General features: G+C 38.8%; 1 protein-coding gene across 1 annotated transcript in view; it reads left to right on the top strand.

Annotated features, from left to right (window-relative positions):
* LOC115784523 (ras-related protein Rab-26) overlaps positions 1-24,697 on the top strand; it is a 68,403-nt gene that overhangs the window by 8,264 nt on the left and 35,442 nt on the right. Inside the window, exons 3-5 of the mRNA XM_030735777.1 lie at positions 17,216-17,257; positions 18,266-18,332; positions 24,069-24,121. Coding sequence (XP_030591637.1) covers positions 17,216-17,257; positions 18,266-18,332; positions 24,069-24,121 — 162 coding nt within the window. The remainder of the gene's footprint in view (positions 1-17,215; positions 17,258-18,265; positions 18,333-24,068; positions 24,122-24,697) is intronic.

The raw sequence follows: 24,697 nt of genomic DNA, 5'->3' as shown, positions 1-24,697 counted from the left end.
TATAGTTATGATGATTTAGAAAAAAAAATACTGAGTAATGTTTATTCGGGATTGTACCTTACAGGCAGCATCATTTATTAGTGTAAACGAAATGAAGGGCATTTTCCACACTACTTTTCCAATGAGCTGCTGTCAATGATGACAGATTTCCTAATTTGAAGTGTGACTCTACCAAAGTACCGGCAGCAGGATTATAATGCAATAATGTTATAGCTGCAAAGGGTGGGCTGACATCATATTAAATCCTATGGATTAAGAATGGGATGTCACTCAAGTTCATATGCATGTGAAGGCAGACGAGCAAATACTTCTGGTGATGTTGTGTAGCTGTCTAACACTTTAAGAGCCTGAACAATATTGTCACACAATAAAAACTGAAATTGAAAAATATTTTTTACCTGAGATATTGTATCTTGGGTCAGAGGTTTTAACCAGTTTCTTAAAGCCCTGCTTTTCTATCCAAACTGCATCAGTAATTTCCATCCACTTTTTTTTTTATTTTCTTCCTGTCAAATGGAGTGCAGCTAGCAAGTGCTCCAGCAATGCTCAGTTGTGTCAGTTGTTGACTCTTGGGTCGCACATCACCTGCTGCTAGCATCTCCTCCTCTTGTGCCTTCATAGCCTGGATGTACTCACTGGTGGGGTTTTTGGGGTTTTTTGTTTGGTTTGGTTTGTTTGTTTTTTGCAAAGCATTATGCTTTGTTGGAGATTGTTGAAATAATTTCCTTTTTAGGTATTAAATTACCATTGAAAGCTGACACATGGCTCTCGCTCTCAGGCATATTTGGGCTTGTGTCTTTGTGCACACCAGGGAATGTAAATGCATTGCTATATTATTGATATCACAACATGATGCCTTTTCTATCAGGTATGTCAGTAATATCATGGACTTTATGATATGGCACAGCCCTAATAAAATCTTTAATTCTCAGGATTATGTCAGTTACAACTGACCACACACTGCAGCCCAGAACAGACGAAATATCACAACACAGCCTCAGTTCTCCAGTGTTTTAGTAGCACTCTGTCTAGGAGTGGTCTATAAAATGTCTCTGACACATTTACAAGACATGAATCACATCTGGAATACTAATTCATCTCTTCCTGTTTGTAGTCTATTGTACGTAAGACATTTTATCAGTGCAGTGCAACACTGAGGAAGATGCATTTGTGAGCTTCAGCTACAATGGATGGGTCCATGTTTATCACTGAATAATAGGTGGCACAAACATTTAGCCTTGTCCTGGTAATGTTCTTGTCTAGTGATTTGTCTTAATGTATTACTGTACAGCCTTCCAAGTGTGTGAGTGTGTGTGTGTGTGTGTGTGTGTGTGAGTGTGTGTGTGAGAGAGAGAGAGAGAGAGAGAGAGAGAGAGAAATCTGTTGTTGGTGAGTCATAGAAAAGCAACCCCTATCTGAACTGGAAAATAAGAATTAAATTGTATTAAATAGGTCATGATTTTCTTTTTTTAAATAACACAACATGTTACATAATTAATGGAAGTTTGTTTCCGCCACAAAAAAAAAAAAAAAATCGGCATTCATAACACAAATTTTGCGTTAAGTCAAAATTTCAAGAAAATAAGTCAAAATTTTGAGTTATGTATCTCAAAATTTCATGTTAATAATTTTGAGTTAGTTCTGCCAATCAGGAAGCTCCGTGACGTTACGTCATTTCCTTGTTAGATGGAAGCAGGAGGCTGAAGCAGTGCTAACTTGAAATTTGGAGTTAATAGATTGAAATTTTAAGTTACAGATGGGGATTGTTTGTATGGAAACAAGCTAATATATACATAATGCATTTACAGTAATGCAAAATAACAAAAAATCCTAAAAGGTCCTTCTTCTACCTTTATAAAGCTACTTTCAGCCTTTTCCATATTGATAAGGGGTTGCCAAAGGTAGCTCCCCATGTTTGATTTGGCAGATTTTTATGCCGGATGCCCGGGGATCTTTCACTTGTTAGATGAATATGTAAACCACCTACTATGGAGCCACCTGCCTCTTACTAGTATACTACTCATTATTCTTATCTCTAATATCCTCCTCAGTTATCATTTCTGCTTACCTAGTTGAAGTCACTCGGCATTTTCACATGTATTCTAATGAACCTCAGACCCGTGTGTGTGTGTGTGTGTGTGTGTGTGTGTGTGTGTGTGTGTGTGTGTGTGTGTGTGTGTGTGTGTGTGTGTGTGTGTGGTGGGGGGTGGGGGTTCGTACCTTACTTATGAAGCCGAACTATGTAAATATCAAGTTTCCATTTTTAAGTGCAGCAAGCAAGATTCACACTTACCAGGGAGCCCCATTGATTCATATTTCACTTTCTTCAGATGTTATTTGTGGTAGTACGCAGTATGTGCAATATATTGGTGTGGGATCTGTGATACACGCAACTTGCAACTGCTATTAGAAAGTAAAAAGCGTGCTCACTTTTATTCTAATTAACTTGGAGCTGAAAACCTTACAGTGTGTATCCATTGACCTTCATTTATCTCATGTGAACTGCGCAGTTAATTTTATTGCATTAGTCATCAGCAACATTTGATTTATAATTTATCCTTTTCCATCTGTGAACAGGGCAGATGTTGAATAATTCAATGTCTAGTCTTATTATGAAGGCAGTGCTGAAGATTGGCTGTTAAAGTGATCTTCATGGTAGTGAAGATGGGTGTGTTCCACCTGCCACTGCAGAGAGAAAAGAGAGATGACAGTGGGAGCGAAGGCACAGAGAGCTGGGAGAGAGGGTTAATGGTGTTACAGAGGATTTGAATCAGCTGTAAATTATGTTGTCATGTTGGCACAGGAACAAAACATACCAGTGGGCATGAACATGTTACATAATGAGGATGATATGTAATGATTTAACGGGGATTAGAATAGTCCTCTGTGTTGTGCTTTAGTCATTTGGTCTGTGAAATGCCAGAAATATCTCTATTATAAAATAGAACCTTGAATGAATGAAATACACGAATAAAACAAAATCTTTTGACTGTTTAAAAATCTGATAATCATTTAAAATTGCTGCCATGGATCAGACTTCTTTCAACACATACCCTGTCAAAGCCAGTTTTTTTGTTGTTTTTTGGTTTTTTCCTGCTTAGACCACTTTTGGTAGGTATTCACTGTTATTGAGAGGACTGATTTGCTTCAGGCTGAGAAGCATCCCATTTTGTTCTGATCTGGTCACCTGGCAATAATGATGTGGCCCCTGCAAAAGTCACTCAGGTCAGCACATCTGCCTATTTTCCTTCCATCCTGTGAAGTATAGACAAGAACAACCGTTCTCATGTGTGCTAATTTGTTCTTTGTTTCTTTTAGTTTTAAACCTGCAATTTATGCTGTAGTATTTGAGACACACAGTGCTTAACAAAAATCATTAGACCACCTGTCATAAAAACAAGAAATCTGTCAAAAACTTGTTTAAAACAAAATATCTAAAGATTATATTGTTATTTGTTAAGTAAATAACAAACTGAACTTTCATTTTCAGACCCAAGTTTGAGCCAGCACACTGGAACTCTGAGAAGTGAGAAATTAATCATAACATTCAACCACTAAAACATTTTTTCTCTTTCAGGAATGCAAGAAAATGACTGTAATTTGGTGTCTTAATAAAAAAAAAATATGCTTTACTATTATTTTTTCTTGTGTGTGTGTGTGTGTGTGTGTGTGTGTGTGTGTGTGTGTGTGTGTGTGTGTGTGTGTGTGTGTGTGTGTGTGTGTGTGTGTGTGTGTCACACAGGCAATAATGCAACAGTGCTGTACGCCTCTGGGTGTCATTACCCCATGACTGTGTTTTCTGCCTTTTCCCCTGTGTGAAAATATTTCTCTGGATTTTTTTAATCTTTTAACGACATGATTTCCCTTCAGTGATTAAATCCCCAAATTCTTCCCAATCTGACACTGAGTAATATTATTATTAATATTAATATTAATATTAATATTAATATTAATATTAATATTAATATTAATAATAATAATTTATTGTATCATTTGCCCACACAGTGAGAGCAGTGTGGCATACACCTTACACTGGGTGGTGGTTTAACAAATCTAAATAAAATAAATCTAATACACTTTTTTAAGCAGTGTATTTCTGCTAACAAAACAGTATTATCTACACCTTATTTTTGAATTTCCATCTCAGGATACAGGTTGTGATCAAAAGCTGTGCCCACAAAAAGCAAAAATCACACATGACTTCACTGTGCTCCTGAAAGTTGAGCTAAGAACAAACATTTAGCTACACCTCAGGGGCCAAACAGCAATTTACAGTAGAAGAACCCACAGTATCCAAGCCTGAAGGCAGTGCATCAGAGCAGAAGTGCGACCACGAGCATGTTAATTATTTTTTTCAACACTGATAGGGCTGTGCACCATGAATTTGTCCCCCAAAGTCAGACTGTCAGTGTGGAGTTGTAGAACGTCCTGAGGCATGTGAGGAAGAACATTTACCGCAAATGACCTGAGCTGTGGTGCGTGCCCATGTATGTGCCCCTCACTGTTTTGAATGGTGATTGCAGCTCATGTGATAGATCTGGCTCTAAAATACACGATTGGTGTGGCTTTACTACAGAGTTGCTAATGCTTTAGACCATTTTTAACCAGTTCCCTTTTAGCTTAAATCCATTAAGTCACTGGGATGGTTGATGACCTTTGCAATACTAACTGAAACTAGAACTGTAAAAGCTGATTTACTGCCTGACCTCCATTCCTCCAATAATGCTGAGCCAGTCATCACACCCAAATGTGTTTGTCTTTCCTGTGGTTTGTAGTTGCACTGGTCAGTTGTTTTGATAACAGCTTGGTAGGTAAAATGGGCTGAAATGTGTTTAACAATCACTTCAGCAATCTTAAATTAACATTTTTAGTTTGATTATCAGGCAACATTTTCTTTCCAGGCAGATTATTGTGCAAAGCAGGCTTGTAATCTGTTAATGGGGATGGCTGTACAGATGGCTTTTGTTAAATCATAACAAGAGATGCTGGTGTGGTTTTTCTTTCATTTCCTTTCAGTCACACTTTATGCTGTGCTTTTGGTAGCTGTTATAGACATAGACATAGACACACACATACACACACACACACACACACGCGCAGTGTACAACAGCACACTGATAACAATGCTCAACAGATGTGGCAAGTGTTAATGAGCCAGGAGAGATAAACGCAAGCAGCTTTTTGCCATGTAGACGGACTGTCTTACATCACTGTTTGCACATAAACTGCAGGTGGGGTGTTCTAATGCAGCTCAAAAGGCTTTCATTTTTATAAAAAATTAAATAACCTGCAAATGAAAAACATGCTTAAGATGTTTAACATGTTTAAGTTGTGCAACTGATATTAATAGATTGGTTAATCAAAGGAAAGTTCACTGCAACAATGAATTGCCTATATTATCAAATGTGAGTGGCAGCATGGTGGTGCAGTGGTTAGCACTGCTGCCTCACTGCTGGGTTCGAATCCACCTTGGCGCGGACCTTTGTGTGTGGAGTTTGCGTGTTCTCCCCGTGTTTGCATTGGTTTCCTCCCACAGTCCAAAGACATGCAGTTACTGGGGTTAGGTTAATTGGTGACTCTAAATTGCCCATAGGTGTGAATGCTTGTCTGTCTCTCTGTGTTAGCTCTGCGACAGGCTGGTGACCTGTACAGGGTGTACCCTGCCTCTCGCCCTGTGACAGCTGGGCTAGGGGCTGACAGGGGCCAATCAATGAGTACTGTTGTGTGATTTCTATAATTCATAAGATCCATTAATATCATTATTGAAACGAATGTATGTGATTATTTGAGAACTTTTCTAAAAATAAGTACAGCTTTCAAAACACACAGCATTCACATGGCTCCAGAGACACATCCATGAACCACCATCCTTTACACCAGTGAGCCGGACCATTCTCAGCAAAGGCACTCTGAAAACGACTAAATAAGGAGAAGTATGATATGAATCATTGTGTGTGTGTGTGTGTGTGTGTGTGTGTGTGTGTGTGTGTGTGTGTGTGTGTGTGTGTGTGTGTGTGTGTGTGTGTGTGTGTGTGTGTGTGTGTGTGTGGAGTTAGGTTGCCTTTGACTTCTGCCTCGAGTGTACAAACATCATAACTGCTGATTGTTGACCTTATTGAGGACATTATTTTGCACTGCATTTTTAAGGGGCTGTGTAATGACTAAGAATTGCTTTATGCAAAGGAAAATGAAGTCATCATCTTTAGATGGTTTTGAGATGGTGACTCATGCAACAAGTAGATGTTAGTCATCACATCATCACTGTAGCTCAATTGGTCCTCAATAGAAGTAACAGCATATTTTTGATTATAATTTCACTCCAGTAGTTATTTCTGTTTTGTTCTTGCTATTATCTTTCAAGTGCAAAAATACATGTTCAGGTTCCTGACATTGGCATGACATTGTAGCTCAAATAAACAAAATCAGTCTGGCAGATGCTGGTTGAGTTTGCTGCTTTGAGTGCCTTGACTCTAGGTTGACTGCAGGTCCCTAAAAAGTCTAAAAGTTTGGGTAAGTCCTTCATGATTTTAGATGTGTCATTGTGAGAATCATTTCAAATTTATCATTGAGATTTTGACTGACTTTTTCAGGCTGTTTTTATATTTGTAAAGGGGAAGAAGAAAAAAAGGCTAACAGTTGTAGCAGGCTGTTAAAGATATATTAGCTAACTTGCCTATTTGGGCACATGCCTAAAATCCCAGATGACTGGGCCTAGGGAAATGCTGTGCTTGCAGTACACTGGAATCCATGAAGATGATTATAAACAGAAAAGTAATTAGTGAGTCCAGTCACTAGTCTACATAAATGGGAAGATGCAAGTTGAATGACAAATGGCTTTAGAATAGCAATGGATCAGACTCACTATTATTTTGGCATTAAACTACTGGCAGGACTTTAAGCACAGTAATGAAAGACTTGGATGCAATTATTTTTGTGGCTAGCCTTATTGCATATGCGTTTTCAGGAGATTATTTTTGTTACTCATATAAACATCATTTACTAAGGTTTGCAGCAGCCAGTTTACCAGCTCTCCACCTGAGTGATTCCACGCTCTCCCCCTCAGTTTCTCCTTCGCCTGCCTCTGGTTGATCTCAGTTGTCATGCTGTTTGTGTGATTTACATTGTATTATTTTTGTTTGTTGATTATGCTCTCCCTCATGAGTTCTGCTCATTTGTGACCCGTTATTTTGCAGCACTCTTGGTAGTTTGTGGTGGTCATTATTAAAATGATCTGGCTGTATCGATGTCCACAAGTTTGTGCATTGTTGGTGCATAGTAGCTTAGTAAATGTGACCCCAAGAGTCTTGGTGGTTAAGTGGTTGCCTTGAAATTCTTACAAAGCAGTCTGCCCTTTGTGTAACCTTGAGACAATGGGATATTGTTTAGGACAACAAATGAATGATATTTGAAGTTTAAAAGTCTACACCTTGCTTATACCTACAGACATGCTGCTTTTAGTTTAGTGTGCTTCTAGGGCAGAAGACAAGCAAGAGAGACATGCCAGACAAGACAAGTTGGAGCCTATCCCAGCAGCCACAGGGTGAGATGTGGGTTACAGCTAGTTTGCCAGTCTGTCACAGAGCTACGATGGGATAAACAGAAGAGGATGGATGGATGTTAAAATGTGAAACTCCTGAATGCATCGCAGATCTTGACCTGTAATACCTAATCTCTTCATGCTTTTGTTTTTATTTTAAACCTTTTCTAGATAGTTTAAACTCTCAAACATCCTCTAAACTTCTGCTTATAGGAAAACATTTTTTCTTAAGTGGTCAACATTTAGTATAAAACATAGGAGTCTGTAGAAAGAAAGCAATGAAAAGATGAAAGTGAGACAGCAGGGAGAGAGGCATCTCTGGCATGTGAGAGGATGATAACGGACCCATCATAAAAATCAGGCTGTGACTCGATGATTGCATCTTCTTTTCTGAAAGCTTCCGCTTCTCTTTGATGTATCACCTGTCAGTGTGGATGTCACTGACATTGCATTGCCTTTCTGATAATGTTTGCATCTGTCAGTAGTTTCCAGCATGTATATTTTTTTTATTATTATTATTATTATTTATTGTTTGGTAGTTTGTGTCAAGATGGCTGAGTGATTTCTCCATTATCCACTCTCCCGCCTGCCAGTTTGTCTGCCCGCCTGCCTTTTCTGAGTAGGTGGAATAAAAGTGCCAAGCATAGTCATGCACTGCGAGTGGCAGTAATGTATTTTCTTCTTTAAAAATAATTGAGATAAATTGGGGCCTAAAATGCACATTTGGACACAAAACAAGGAATAAAACAGAGACTCAATATGCATGAATATTTATATGTACAGTCGCAAAAAAGAGCAAAATCTTACTGTGAATTGAGTTAACTGAGAAGAAGGTTAAGGTTAGTGTAATACTTTGCTTTCTGTAACTGCAGAGTGAAAATAATAGAAGGGCAAAAATCTGGTGTGCCCTATGCAGCAACACCTACCCAAAGAAGACCTTCATGGAAGAGGCATCAGTAGAAAGCTCACCACAAAATTCAGCATCAGAAGTTTGCAAATTAATATCTAAATGAGCCTGAAGCTTGTTCTGTGGACTGAAGTTAAGTTTGTTTTTTGGGGGGTTTTTTGGCCACCATAAGCAAACATATGTTCCGATATAACGAGGAAGAAAGAAACACCCCACCAACTGTTAAGCATGGTGTGGACTGATCCTTCTTTCTTTGTTTCGCAGCCACTAGTATGAGGTACAATTCACCAGGAAATTCTGGAAACACTGTTTTTTAAGTTCTGGTTCTGCCATGTCCTTCACAATCCCTGGACCTAAACACCATTAGAAATTTGTGGCCGGGCATCAAAAGAGCAGTACGTGTAAAAGAGCCCAAGAATCTAACAGAACTGCAAGGCTTTTATAGGAAGAATAGGAGAAAATCCCCCAAACAAAACAGGAACTGAAAGACTTCTAGCTGCTACAAAAAGCCCTCTGCGTGCTGTGATATTAGCCGAAGGTGGTGTTACTGAGCTCTGCAAAACTTTTGCTTTTGGCCTCCTTTCCATTTTGAAACTGTAAAAGGAAAAGTGTGTGTGTGTGTGTGTGTGTGTGTGGGGGGGGGGGGGGGGGGGTGTTTTGCTTAAAAACAGATTTATGCATTTTTGGAAATCAGCTCATTATTCACAGCCTGGGGTACAGAAACATTTTCATATCACTGTAAATGCATGTGACAGTACCTATTGCTCGCTTGTCACCATTGTTATTTTAAGGCTAAGCTATTTAGCTGTGTTTTTCACAAGCCCTGGTCCCTACTAAATTAAAAGTATTGGGTGAGGGTTCACACCTGCCTAGGGATGTGTTTGTAATTAATGACGAGCAGCTTTGCCACCTGCTGCCCTAATGTCACTCCAATCTAGAGAGGCGAGCCCTGAGGAGCACCATGAATATTTAATGATGACATGAAAGAGGTGGGGGGTGAATTGTCAGAATATGGAAGCATCACTCAATGAGCGATGAGAAACAGAGATTGTTAAGAAACATAAAGCAAAGGGAAGCTAGTTTCTGTTGTATTTTGATGCCTTTTATGCCTCCATACTGGAGCTGGAGGGATTGTTTCTGTTGTCCTTACAGATATCAAATTCTTGAGAGGGTTTTCTTTGAGGGTTTTTACAAAACAGAGTGTGGATCACTGCACTTTTTTTTGTTTGTTTTTTTTTGTCTGAGCATGCTTCTATAAGTTACAGATGATGCATCAAATACAAGGCCTGATCAATTAAAAAAAAAAAAAATGGGAAAAGTCCTTCTTTGAACAGACACCTATCAAATCTTGAGCTCTTACAGTTTTTGGAATACAAATCTAAAAAGTTAGCCAGAAAAAAAGTGTCTTAAGGTGGTCCGCTGGGAGTATGCCTGTATGTCGTGCATTTTAACCAATGCTGTACGGCCAGAATTCTTTGTTATATAGATCCCAAGCTTTTTTTCATGTTCTTTGCTGTTGCTCTTTTTGTATTGCATTTTTGTTTTGTCCAGCCATAGTGTTCTGCAGCACACTGAAGAAGCATATATATAATGGTAGCAGATATAACAGTTTGCTGCAGTTTGCAGTTTTTCATCTGAAATGCCCCTAAGACCTTCTGCTCTTTCAATTAGTCTCTGTCTTGAACTTTGTCAGATCACCCAAGTGGGAAAGTCAATAACAGCAAAGGTTCTAGCTATTACACTGAATACACAGTCAGAGGTGCTTCAGGACGCGGACTTTTTCAATCAAAGTCGTGCACAAAAACGTATTTATTATTTCTTAGCCCTGAATATTTTTAGTCATTTCATGCTACTCATTCACTGCTTTGCAGACATTTTTTGCAGATTAAAACATTATTGCTGCAGTAACTATGGCCTCGCTATTAACTGTGCAGGGTCAGCAAGTTTAGCCTATCAATGAACAAATCCCATAGTTTCTATAGGTTGCACTGTATGTGTGTCTGGTGTAATGTGATTTATTGTGTTTTCTGTGTCTTCAAGAGGATTTTCATTGCATCTTAATAAGCAGTGCAATATTTTTGAATTTGTATCTTGTGGCTTGAAAATGCTGACCAAGTTGTACTCAGAATGTGGAGAAGAGAGGATCTATGTGTTCATTTATGCTTCAATAACTGGATGTCTATAAATGATCATTTATTCCCATAGAAAATGAAATGTCTGTAATCAGCCTTAAATAACAGGGCTCTTACCGTGTCTGCTTACACTTTACGTGTAGCATCTGAAGGAAATAACGGTAAATTCATAATTGCACTGAGATACGAAGAAGCTACAAATTGTCATGTAGTAAATGTCAGATATGAAAGCTGTAAGCTTCCTGCACTCACTAGACACTTTACTAGGTACACTTTCTACTGCCAGTTCAGTCCCCATTTTGCCTTCAAAGCTGCCGTAATTCTTCATGGCATAGATTCAACAAGGCTCTGGAAAAATTCCTCAGAAATGTCTATATTGGCATGATGGCATCACACAGTTGCTACACATTTGTCAGCTGCACATCCACGATAATCTCCTGTTCCACCATATCTCAAAATTGCTCTTGTATTCAATTCAGTTCAATTCAGTTTTATTTATATAGCGCCAAATCGCAACAGATACCTCAAGGCCCTTTATATTGTAAGCTAAACAATAATACAGAGAAAACCGCAGCAATCAGGCAACCCCTTGTGAGTGAGCACTTGACGACAGTAGGAAGGAAAAACTCCCCTTTAATAGGCGCGTCCTCCAGCAGAACCAGGCTCAGGGAGGGGCAGTCATCTGCTGCGCCTGGTAGGGGCTGGGGGAGAGACGGGACAAAATACAAGCTGTGGAAGAGAGCCAGAGATTATTAATACTAATGCTTAAATACAGAGTGGTGTAAAAACACATAGTGACAAGTGGTGAATGAAAAAGAAATATGCAGTGTATCATGAGATCCCCTCCCCCTCTCCCCCAGCATTCTAGGCCTATTGCAGCATAACTAAAGGGTGTTTCAGGGTCACCTGATCCAGCCCTAACTATAAGCATGATCAAAAAGGAAAGTTTTAAACCTAATCTTAGAAAAAAGGATTGATCTGGTCATAGGAGGCCATCTGAGTACAGTGAACTCATTGTCATGTTCAAGAAAGCGTCCACATTCAGAGTCACTTAAATCACCTTTCTTCCCCATTCTGATGCTCAGTTTGAACTTTAGCAAGTTTTCTTGACTTAATGTCTTTCTACAGGTCTAAATGCATTGAGTTGTTCGTGTGATTTGCTGATTAGATATTTGTGTTAAGGAGCTGAACAGGTGCACGTAATCAAGTGGCTAGTGACTGTATTTACAATTACATATTTATGATTCTGGCATGTCTTAAAAATCATTGTCTTTTGGCTGATTAAGTTTCCTGAAATCAAATTTGAATTTGAACTTGATGTTGAGGTACACCTGTTATAAATACAATACACTGTGTACTTGGCTAAAGCAGTGACTTCCTTTGTACTTTCTTTGTAGTTTCCACAACACAGATCTAACTTAAGATGTGAATTGAAAAAAGATGCAGAGAGGACATTAAGTTTTGCATTATGTCCACAAAGACAGAACTCCTCATAATCATGACCAATACATCTTTTTTTTTTTTTTTTTTTTTTTTGGAGCAGACACAAATCCATTTGGGGCTACATCCAGGGAAAAAAAAACTGCAGAGTGACTGTGGTGACCCCTTGTGAATGAGGGAGCAGCCAAAAGAACCTTTTTTTCTTCTGTTTTCTGTAGCAGACCCCAGAGAGTGTACTGAATGGACTGAATGTTTTTGCGCAGTATGTGTAAGAACATACAGGATTTCTCTGTCAGCAGAACTTAGAAAACCTGACAGCTTGGAGCAGATTTGACTGTAGAATTCTGCCTTTCTGTACTGTATGCCTGCCGGCAGTTTTTTTATCTTATTACCTCAGGGATTTTATTTCTGATATTTGTTTTGAATGCAGGGGGCCATATACACCACATTAAAGAACAGAAAAATATCTGCTTTTGATTTTGATGATAGGAACTTGACTTCTAGTCTTTTGTAGCACTTGTCCCAACTTTGGAATTGTGTCAGTGGCCTCAAATTCTAGATGATCATGATTATTTATATACTGCCTTTGTGCTGTTTTTAATGTGAATATGAAGGCTTAAAATTATTTGCAAACCATTGCATTCTCCTTTGATTTACAGTTTTTTAGATAGTGGCTTGTACTGTTTCTCTCATGCATAATCTTTTTTATTATTACCCCTCAAGACTGAAACAGTGGCTCCGGTATAGCTACAAATTATACTGAGCCATTGAGAAACCTGCAAAAAAAAAAAAAAATGCATGAATTCTGTAAAGGTTGCCAAATTCCAGAGTGTTAGAGATGCAGCTAAGCTAACAGTATGTGAAGCCTATATGATATCCGTCTTGAGTAAATACACCTATGGCATGGTTTAAAAATTGTACATGACTTCTTCTTGGGATATTGCGTTCACAAGATGTTCAGTAAACTTGACCTCTGACCTCAAAGTCACTGATTTTTGAAGTCCTCCAGGAGTTTTAGCGGATGCATCTGTGGTATCAATTTGAAAATCCTACGTTGCCTTCTTCTAAAGTTATCGTGTTCACAAAGTTGGTTGTCTACGCCACCCGCCACCTGCTGCCAGCCTGAAGGGCTGATAGGATTTTCAAATTGTTACCACAGATGCATCTACTAAAATGTACAAATATCATTTGAGGTCAGAGGTCAAGTTTACTGAACATCTTGTGAATGCAACAGCTTGAGAAGGAGGTCACATAATGGCTGCCGCAAAATGTAAAATCTGTGTTTTACATGATTGTGAAGGTTACCTTACAAACACTCAACAGTTTTCCAATCAAAAATTATGACTGGGGTGTCTGAAATTCACCCAGCAGGGTCACTGGAAGCAAATTTTTCTTTAAGCCTTGGAAAATAATAGTACTCATTTTGTAATGGGGTTGGAAGGACATTGTGACATTGTGCTCGTGTTAGTTGCCTCATGCCACAGTCATCAGTGTTTTATTGGCTCACACTTCACAGGCCCCCCCTGAAAGCTCCTCATACATTTGTAATTTATGATCCCTGTGAAGTCCAGTTAGTCATTCTGTACTGATGTGTGTTCTCACTCATGTACCATTGGGGAAAAGATTACATCCAGCATTTGACTCGTAAAGCAGTTTATATTTGAAGACATCCTCGTCTTAGAGGGTGTTTGCTGTAGCTCAGAGTTTGATATTGACCTGAAAGTAGTGCAGGCTTCTCAACTTCTCAAGCCTCTTGTGAGCCAATTGTAATTACACAGAGCAGAGCTGTGTCAGCCTGGAAGTTGTAGCTTGAGAAAGTCTAAAGTGTAAATGGTGTCAGAGTGTGATTGACCCTTTTTAATCTACAATACTTAAATTTCCTGTCCTACAAAAGTTGACTCTGTTAAACAAGCTGCTCAAATACCGTATATTTTATCCAGATCAGTCCACACTTTCTGTGATCATTAAGCCTGAGTTATTACATTCTGTTCTGCCTGATTTCCTATTAACAAATCCAACATAATTATCAGTGCAATCAAGCCTCAAGAGTAACCACCCAAAATACTTACCCCCAGTGTTTTTATTTTATTTTTTCTGGGTCACTAAATATTCATGAACCCTCCACGCACATTATGGGTAGTTTTTAGACACAACAACAAGGAAGCAGTCCTTTGAGACTCTGATTCCCATCAGAAAACACTTACAAAGTAGCTTCAAGCTCGAGTTCCCCATGAATATTTATGGCATTCCTCCTTTGTGACTCTCAGGGAGGTAGATCAGCTGAAGATGTTAACAAAGACCATATCTATTTCTAAGTGCCCTGCTGGAGGATTAGCAGCATCTTGTCAGGGCTTGAATATCTTCGGTTTCTCCTCAGGGATCAGGGAATTAGAAGGTCATCCGCAACTCTCAGAATATACCAGCGGGGACGATGGTTGAAGGAGGCTTTTGAGCATTGCCACAGCACCGGGTGACGTAATGCACATTGCCATAGTAAAACAACAAGGAACGTCTTGATCTCTTCTAGCAGACATTAACTCACAGAAAACAGGAATTCAGTGTGAGGAAATACAGTGTTGTGCAAAAGTCTTGAGCCACCCCTCATCTCTTTATAATTTGTTTCCAGACTTTGAGCCGGGCTTTGTTGTCATTTTTAAAAGCAGTCTTGAGTAATGCTGTAGTTCTCCAGGCTTTCAACAGATCTTTTAAAGTGGCTCTTTTTTTCTCTCAGTTTCAGAATTGTTTTACTCTTTATTTGTTAAGCCGCTTAACACTGACCTATAAATCATTCAAGCATAAGAAAGGCACATTACCTCGAGAGATAAACCTTGATGTTTAAATGGAAAATCATCCTCATCCTTTGATGCTTTTGATTTAACTCAAGCCCCCAGCTTAAGAGTACTTAAGTAATATTTGCCTGTAACTGTGGTGTTTTTAGTATATCTGTTATACTTGCACAAACACACACACACACACAAATGTAATGTGGTGTTTACATTAGAAGAGACTGAACCGTCAGTGCTTATCATTTTTCCCCAGGTTTCCCAAAGCAATATGGTTGGGATGAATATTGGCACCTCCCAGCCTGAGAACCATAGTTCCCACTCTGGTTTGGTGATATGTTGCTGCCTAGGTGGAGAAGTTCAAGTACATCAAAGTTTTGTTAATGTGAGTTAAACGTGTCAATTTATCCATAACCTGTGGCCACATGCTGTGTGTAGTAACTGAAAGAATAAGGTCATGGATATGGAAATGAGCTTCCTCAAAGTTGTCTCTGACTCCACCCTTAGCTGCTGTTCTTCTGAATAAAACCCAGTTACAGTGATTCTGGCATCTAACAAGGATGCCTCCTGGATTCCTCCTGTGTGAGCTGTTTTTCGTGTATGTCCAATTAGGGTGGGAGATCCTGGGGCAGAACCAGGAAACACTCAGCTGGCTTGAGAATGCTTCAGTTTTGCTGAGAGCTAGAGGAGAAAGGTGAGACAAGAAGTGTCTGGGCAGGTCTGCATAGACTCTTCCACCTGCAGCTTGCAAACAGCCAAAGATGAATGGATGGATAATAGGGGTGGCAATGGCAATCTGTTAGTTTCACCACTTTGGTCTTAAAAATCTAAAGAGCAAAGTCACTGCTGGTGCACCCAAAATGTAGAACATGCATCCCTCATGCCCCATAAGTCTGAGCTTTCTGGTTTTAGTGAAATGTATCAGTGATTACGAGAATAAATGCCACGACATTTCTTACAGACTTTTATTTCTCTCCCAGGAAGAAATGTAATAAGTCTGGTGAAAGTTGTCATTTTTATTAGATGATTTTTTTTTTTTTTTGGTTCATGGTTCAATAACAACAGAATTAATTTCATTTTCATCAGTTTCAGTTGTTGGAAATCAAAACTATTCAAATCTATCTGGCCCTATGTGAAAAAGTAATTGCCTCCTAAACCTTATGACTGGTTGTACCACTGTTGCAGCAAGAACTGCAATAACTGGAAATGAGTCTTTCACATCGCTGTGGATGAGTTTTGGCCCATTCTTCTTTGCAGAATTGTTTTTATTCAGCCACACTGGAGGATTTTGAGCATGAACGGCCAGTCATGCCACAGCATTTCTATCAGATTTAAGTCTGGACTTTGACTAGGCCACTCCAAAATTTTTATTTTCTTTTTGTTGGATTTTTTTTAGTCACTCAGAGTTGGAGTTGTTGGTGTGTTTCAGCTCATTTTCCTGCTGCGTAACCCCAGTAGCTGAAGCTCGAGCTTCAGGGCATGAACTGATTGCTGTACATTCTGGATTCAGGATTGTCTGGTAGAGAATAAAATTCATGAGCATTTGCTTTTTCACACAGGGCAATGTGGGTTTGAATAGCTTTTTTTTTTTTTTCCTTTAATCAATGAAATCATCATTTAAAAACTGTATTTTCTATTTACTCAAGTTCTCTTTGTCTAATACTAAAATGTGTTTGGTGATCTGAAACATGTAAGTGTGACAAATATGCAAACCACTAAAAAATCAGAAAGTGGGAAAATACTTTTCATGCCACTATAAGCTGTAATCTTTATCTGTCAGCACATGAGCAATGATCATGGTAGAAGGCATACAGCAAAGCTGATTTATGTTTGTGTAAATTTCTCTCATAGGTTAGGTGTGCAAATGGACTACAGTGACTAGTATTGATTATAGGATTGAAAACCACTATTCCTATAAAATAAGAGCAGCTCCTTTTATCATTTAGACAAAATAAAAACCTGATGGAAGGGTGTGAAACCTATGTGCACCCTGCTGTCAAGACATTGTCAACTTCAAACCTGGTGTGCACGTTTGGCTGAGTTTCACTGTGCAGCGTGTTGGAGCAGATTGAATCAGATCAGAGGAATGTCTCCCTAAGATAAAGAAACAGGGGCAGGCAAGGAGAGCAAAGGGGGTTAATCCTCTGGAGGAAGAAGGCAAGGCTTCTTCAAAAAGGGGCCAAAGTAAGGTGCAGACATGCAATATTGATAGAGAGTGGGGAGGAGAGTGTGGAAGGGAGAGACTAGAGGATGAGGGGAAGAGATTGTTAAGCCAGTTGTCTGACACAAATACACACTTCAGGGTGTTTCTGCCATACATAGAAAAGAGTTGTTGCTATTTGGGAAACATGCCTAAATTTAGGTACTGTCACTTACATCACTGCTTACTTACATCATTTCTGGCTTTCATTTCCAGAATAAAGTCCTGAACATTGATGGAGTCAAAGTGAAGCTCCAGGTAAGAACTCCAAAAACATCATATACAGTACCTGTCCCCACAAAGGTGCAGATTATAGACAAAAGTTCTAAAAATCATGTTGTATGAATGTATTTATTTATTTATAATAAACCAAGTGATATGGTCATTATTACAGGTCTGCTGTAGAAGTAGAAAATATTACTACCATTGGAGCCAAACACTGAGGAGAGACAGTACTCTTGGGAGAAAGACTTCATGAGCCAATTTGTCTGAAATTGGACAAATTTATATCAGCCACAGGTCTATTCAATACTATGATGCAGACCATAAAAATAAATGTGCCACAAGACATTTTTCTACTATATATATCCAATCTATGGTTTGATTTTCAAGCTGCAGATTAGGTAATATTTTTATATTAATAATAATCGATCAAATTATGTGCAAAAAGGGGTGCATGCAGTGGCCAAAGACACCTATCGCTGTCTTATTTTCCTCAGCTTTGGGGGATGTTTTAGCAGCTTCTAGCAAATAGTTTTTGTGGTATGTGGCTGGTTTGGTATCTCACCTCATAACAGCATTGTTTCAAACCTTGTTTTCAGCAACAATTTTTAATAAAGCCACTTAACACAACCTCACCAGGAACAGGCAGCACACTGGTGAAACTGACTAGCTGGTGAATAAGAAGAATAAGATAGAATTAATGTAGTACCTACATATATCAGCTATAGAGTAACACAACTCTTATTATTGCCACTGTTTCTTTGTGTCTGTACACAGGAAACAATTGGCACAGTAGCCATAACCATTTTGATATGCCAGCCGTTGGTGCTGTTGAGAGTTACAGCTTCTTTTTCAGTGCTGTGTTAGTTAGAGTCACACAGATCTAATTATCATATTCCATGATTATCCAAATTCACAGAGTGAATTGAATAGATGGTTTCTCAATGAGCACCTTCCAGCTCACTGAGCAAACATAAGGCTTATTAAAAAGATGGAAACTACTTCTTCTATTCAATGATTACCTTTCTCTCTAATTATCTGCAGATCTGGGACACAGCTGGACAGGAGCGATTCCGCAGTGTCACTCATGCCTACTATCGTGACGCCCACGGTGAGGCACTCAGAAATACACACTTTAATACCTTTCCCTGATTATTATACTAATGATTTAACTTTGCTCTTGTCAAAAAGCCCCTGTTACATGCAGTTACCACTCAAGCATTATGCAACTAAAGCCAGTGAATTTTTTCCCCCTACCCTCTGATGTATATTTTGCAGATGGCACTGCATCAGAGTTTACACGCCACAAGATCGTGTGTGCGCAAAGATGCAGTGAAAGGGAGTTTTGATGATATTTTCAAAGACATTGCATTGCCATCAAAATAAAGTTTTATGGCAGTTGTATTTCACAGCCTTGTTCGTATCAAAGTGTAGAAGAGAGTGTTTTTGTTCTGCGCTGCAGAATTGTCGGGTGCTGATGCTTTATAACACTTCAGCTGAGACAGAAGGGCAGCAATTTCAGGATTCAGGGGCTCTTTGATGATCTGCAATCAGTCATTGCATATGGATGTGAGTCAGTATCTGGTTATGTCTGCTTTATATTCATCTTGATGTCATTAATCACTATGTAAATTAATAAGAAAGCTCTTAGTTGTGACACTACATTGAATTATCATGAAGTTGGTAATCATGTTAGAAGTGTGTTTTGGAAGAGGCTTTGATCAAATGTGTATAGCCTGGTGCATGATGCACTAAATCTGGACCCTGGAAATTTTCTCCATCCATGATCGCATCCTTACTAGTAAATAATGTTAACCAAGTAATTACTGGATAACACTTTGGCAATAAAATTCTTCTGGAAAATTTGATTTTGCACAGTTCAGCATTCCTAGCAGAACTAACCTTTCTTTGAGTGGGCAAATAGCTGCTCTGTTTCTTTTTTCTATTTGGTATTCACTGAAGGTTTCGGTATGTGTTTGTAATTTTGTGCACTCATGTGAATGCTTCACTTCCTTTCGTCTTATAATCTCTGGGCATTCAGGGATTCTTGTGGCATCAACCATCTGGATCAGTGTGCCTGTTTAAATCAATTTGAGTTTGTGGAACTTAAGCTGGGGTTAGGTTTGGTGTGTGACCAACTATGCATAAATGATATAGCAAAATCATCTGTTTCCGTGTATTATCTATGCTAGGGTTTGGCGGTCAGCCTGCATAATTGCACCAGGATTTATTTCACAGAATTGCCTCTGTCTCCTGTAATAAAGGGGACCCTAACAGACTTTCAGCAGGGTGAGTTTCAGGCAAGATGCCTGGGGACATGTTGTTGTTTTCTGAAAACCACATCACACATCTCTGGAGTGTAGCCATAGTTGTCTTTTTGTCAGAATGCTGTTATTTTTCCATTACTGCTGTGGAGTAAATCATAGGATGTTCCAACACCCTAATCAACTTGAGATTTTTTTAATGTCGCTCTAAGAGCTAGTGTGAGACAAGAATTCAATAAAACCCTGTTTATGAATGGAGAAAAATATCCAGGATGTGATGTGAATATTCAATTTTTGTCTGGCCATTGTAGCATTTAATAAAACATTGACAGGTTCATTGAAAGAGTGTAGATTTTCTATTAATCAAATTCTTTCTTTGTGCCTAGTGGTACAAATAAAGTCTTTCACTCATCGCTTCAAAACTCATGTAGATACCAGGCCCATAAATGCTGCTGACTGTGAATCAGTGCAACGCTGTTTAGTCTGAACAAAGTCCCGTTTCAGCACTAGACTGTCAGTCAGTTTTTGAAGCCTCTGAAGTGTTGTGCAAAGGGTCTGCTATAGTGGTTCCCCAAGCTTTCAGTATTTTCTGCAAACAAAAGCTCGCACACTATAATCTCCCTGTCTGTCTTTGTGCTGTGTTCTGTGCTTCCCCCAAAGCCTGCAAACAAACCCAAGTTATTTGCAACAGTGTAACTTTTTTTCTTCATCAGGCAGCTGCTGTAGATTTTATGTTATTTCTGACTATTTGAAGTTCCTGTCTACATCAAAGTACTGCTAGTGCCAAGAGACCTTAAAGCAATGACTTAAATTTTTATATAAATGTTTAACTGCTTTATGCCACAGGGTGTTTCATTTTATTTTGCAACCAAGCTGTATGCTAGAAGGTCTATTCTTCATTATCATATTATAATGGCAATTAAGTGATGAGCATTCATCAAAACAATTTTTTCTTTTTATTTGCATGCAGTATTTCTTACCTTAACTCATTATTTGCACAACTGAAGTATACGAAACATTTTAAATTTTATGTGGAAATTTTTAAATATTTAACATCCTGCATTAAATTGGTTCCTAATTAAGGTACTTTCCTTGGGCAGCTTCACACCACGTACACAGCTGCTGCTATTTTTTTGGATCACCCTGTGGAAGTCCCGTTCTGATCAATTGTTTGCGTGCTTCTGCAATTTCACCTCGAACTCGCTCAGTGAAGAAATCTCAACCAAACAGCCGTCTTCAGTTGAAGAGTACAGTTTTCAAGTCCGAAGGCAGCTCTCATGCTCTGTGTTTATTTCCAAATCCTCCAGGGTCTGACTTTTAATGTTTCATTAATGCTACAGTTCTGTTTTAACATCACGAGGCATCATTGAGCACATTAAAATAGCAGTTTGGGCCACACAATAATCACTATCTTCCAAACTGGCTTTCTGTATCAGCTTCCCCAAACTGAAACTCACAGAGTGAATCACTGAGGCAGTGAGAATGGTGCTGCCATGGAAAGCAGCAGCAGCAGCACCAGCTGGAAACGGACAGCAGGTACACAAAGAGGCAAGCAAATGGTTCTGGCAGAGTTACAGAACTTTTTGAACACACCTCATACTATGTCTAACATCAGCAACCACACATGAAAATCTCCACAGGGTCCCAAAAAGAGCTGATCAGATGTAGAGGTCACTGTAACTGTTTTTTGATATTTCTTACATTTTGACTAATGACCCATGGATTTGTACTTCATTCAGTGTGGAAAAGTTAAACACTTATTCCTTCACCCTGTTTACATACAGAGTGTATATGCACTCCTCTATGATGCTAAAGTGGACAATTATAAATGGAGCCAATTGTCACTGGCATAATATTTTGGGGACCAGAGCAGAGCTGCAGCCAGAGTCTCCACAGCTAAAGTATCACTGCAGAGAGAAAAGTGTAGGAGGGACGAGGGACTCTGAATTAGGAATTGCTCTGCTAGAGGACATGGAGAGAGCAGCATGATGAAAGGATTATTTTAGATGGTGGATAGGCAGCATACATCAGGTTTTTTTCAGTTCAATTTCTGCAAAAATCTGTGATTACTGTTTCAGCATCAGGATGTTTTCTGTGGTTTACAGTGTATCACAAAAGTGAGTACTCCCCTCACATGTCTGCATATATTTAAGTATATCTTTTCATGGGACAACACTGACAACATGACACTTTGACACAATGAAAAGTAGTCTGTGTGCAGCTTATATGACAGTCTTCATGTAGAGCAACAATTCGTCTTTTAAGATCCTCAGAGAGTTCTTTGCCATGAGGTGCCACGTTAGAACTTTCAGTGACCAGTATGAGAGAGTGTGAGAGCTGTACTACAAAATTGAACACTCCTACTCCCTATGCACACCTGAGACCTAGTAACGCTAACGAGTCACATGACATTTTGGAGGGGAAAATAACAAGCAGTGCTCAATTTGGACATTTACAGGTGTAGTCTCTTAGGGGTGTACTCACTTTTGTTGCCACTGGTTTAGACATTAATGGCTGTATAGAGTTATTTTGAGGGAAGAATAAATTTACAGTTATATAAGCTGCACACAGTCTACTTTTCATTGTGTCAAAGTGTCATTTTGTCAGTGTTGTCCCATGAAAAGATATACTTAAATATCTGCAGAAATGTGAGGGGTGTACTCACTTTTGTGATACACTGTAAATCTTTATGTCTTGGTTTATCTACACATGCACTGTAGTAAAACCAAGTTCAGAACAAATTATGAATTAACAAAGACAGACAACAGAACAGAATAGGTGGACCATAACAGAGGACTTCAGAGCATTTCAGAAATTCTGTCCTTTAATGTTAAAAACTTTATTGAAAATGGTTTGTGTTCCCCTGTTAAGTTTTCATAACTATTCATTTGTCCTGATCCAGACTGATAATTGGAGCTTTAAATATATACCATTTGATATACGGAAGTGAAAACCAGGGATTAGTTAATCAAATTCTTTGAACATATTCAGACTGAATAAAAATTAACTCCTCACACACTTGGGGCTGCTGAACAGTCATCCCCAGTCAGTAAGGCAGAAATACATTTTTACCATTATGAGATAGATCTAGGCTAGGCCTTTTCTGCCTAGTGATGGACAATTTTAGACCAGATTTTACAACAAAACCACCAAAAGGCTGCCATTTCACAAGTACAAAGTCATATAAAAACATATAAAAACTCATATTTATAAGCGTAGTGAGTCCACAATCTATGATACAAAGCAGGTGGAGCACAGGTGGTACCCCACCTGGTTCGTTGATTTGGAAGATCATTTAAGGTGGCACACACTTCACATGGACAGGAAACCAAACCGGTGTTTGGAGGGAGAGGGTGTAAGGGCCATGTCAGAACTGTGTGTCTATATACCCACCAGGGAGAAGGGTAATAATGCACAGGTCAGACAATAATGAGGGTGGGAAGAGAACGAATATAGAAAGTGAAAACACAACCATCTGAAGGAATAACCTTCAAAATATAACAGGAAGCAACAGAAAAGAATAAATTCACATAGACAAACAAGAACAGCCAGACAGGCAGGAAAACAACTCAAGGGTAGAGCCAATAAAAGTCTAAAAACAAAAATGTTACAGCATAAACCGTGATATGAAAGTTGTGAGTATGCTTTCATAATAAAGGTTCCTCCATTTATTCCATTTTTTTGGAGCCACATTAATGAGAAATGGTCCCTTATTTCATCTGAATGGCTTAGCTGTTTTTCTTTAATTGTTGTGTTTCTTTCCCTGCATCTGTTCTCTTCCCTTTTTCTATCCTCACAATCTCTTTATTTAAACCTTAGTTTGACTGAGCTATATGTCTCATATAAAGAATCCACTGTTTCCAGTATTCCAGTAGTATTATAACAAAACAGTATGCTAACCAGATATCTGAGGCTGACGTTTATTGATATTTAAACATTAGTATTTGAAAACAGCTGGACAAAATGTTGAATTCAGATGGCAGAAAGCCATCCATACAGAGTGTTGCACTCTTAGCAACACGACTAGCTGGTTATGATTTTTATGTGTCCTGACTTCAACCACTTAGTGGTGACCAATTGCAAAGGAGTGAGAAATTCCTGCAGCACAAGTCTAGCAGACCTCAGCTTTGTTACATCGCTGTCAGTCTGCATCATGTTCATCCCTCCTGGGCCAATTCCTTTCTCAGCTGCCTCTTGAGTACCTGCACTCTTTAGGTAAACTGCTACGTAGAGGGAGAACAATTTAGGGCTCTCTGCATTTAAATAAAAAGAGGAATGGCTTGAATAGCAGAAAATTCAATCACCATTACATGCAGTATTACTTAAGCTGCTAAAAAGGATGCTGTAAGGTCACTACTTAAAGACTTAACTGTCTGAGCTGTCTGTGCATGATGCATTTAAGGCTAAGAGAAAGATCTCAAACTCATCAGTCTTGTGCCAGCAGTGAAAATGAGAGACTGATTTCATAATTTCATGGACTTGAAGCATCAAGGTTAAAAACTGAAATGAACATTTGCAGAGATGTTGCTTTAATGCCAAAATGTTTTACACAGGATTTTTTTTCTTTTCTTTGTTTCTTTCAGCTCTTCTTTTGCTGTATGACGTCACCAACAAATCATCTTTTGACAACATACAGGTTGGTCAATCTCTTTATTAAATAAATGTATTGGTAAAACAAAATACACTCACTTTTAAACAGGTATAAAGAATGATTATACCACTGTAATCATTCATCATTAAAATACTGCTTGGAGGTTCTGCCCATTGGTCAGGACTTTGCAAGGAGTGAGGACAAAAGGTCACAAGGATGACGGGAAGCTGCTGATGAAAGCCGTGGACACCTCTGGGGTACTGGGGTGGGTCAGAGACGCAGGTTTCTGTGCCTAACGTGCTTTTCACTAGCTTTTAAAAACTGAAAGGTTGTGGCTGGGTCGTGGCCACAAATGTCACAAAATCATCTGTGAGGTCTCATACATTATTCATTATCATTAGATCAAGTGGAAGTACAATATGACTATGTAATGCTGAATAAAATCACAATGAAATGGCAATCGATAAAAGGGAGACTGATTGCTATGTCATTGTAATTTGGAGGGGGGGGGGGCTTATGGAGTTCTTCTTATTCTGTCAGGTAGGGATCTGTACGAAAGGGGAGAGTTGAACGTAATAATAAATCAGATCAGGAAGATGGAGGAAGACTGAATGTTATCAA

This window comes from Archocentrus centrarchus, chromosome 8 (genome assembly GCF_007364275.1).
Source record: "Archocentrus centrarchus isolate MPI-CPG fArcCen1 chromosome 8, fArcCen1, whole genome shotgun sequence".
Taxonomy (NCBI): Eukaryota; Metazoa; Chordata; class Actinopteri; order Cichliformes; family Cichlidae; genus Archocentrus; species Archocentrus centrarchus.
The sequence above is the reverse complement of the archived record's forward strand: the minus strand, read 5'-3'. Positions and strand labels throughout refer to the sequence as shown.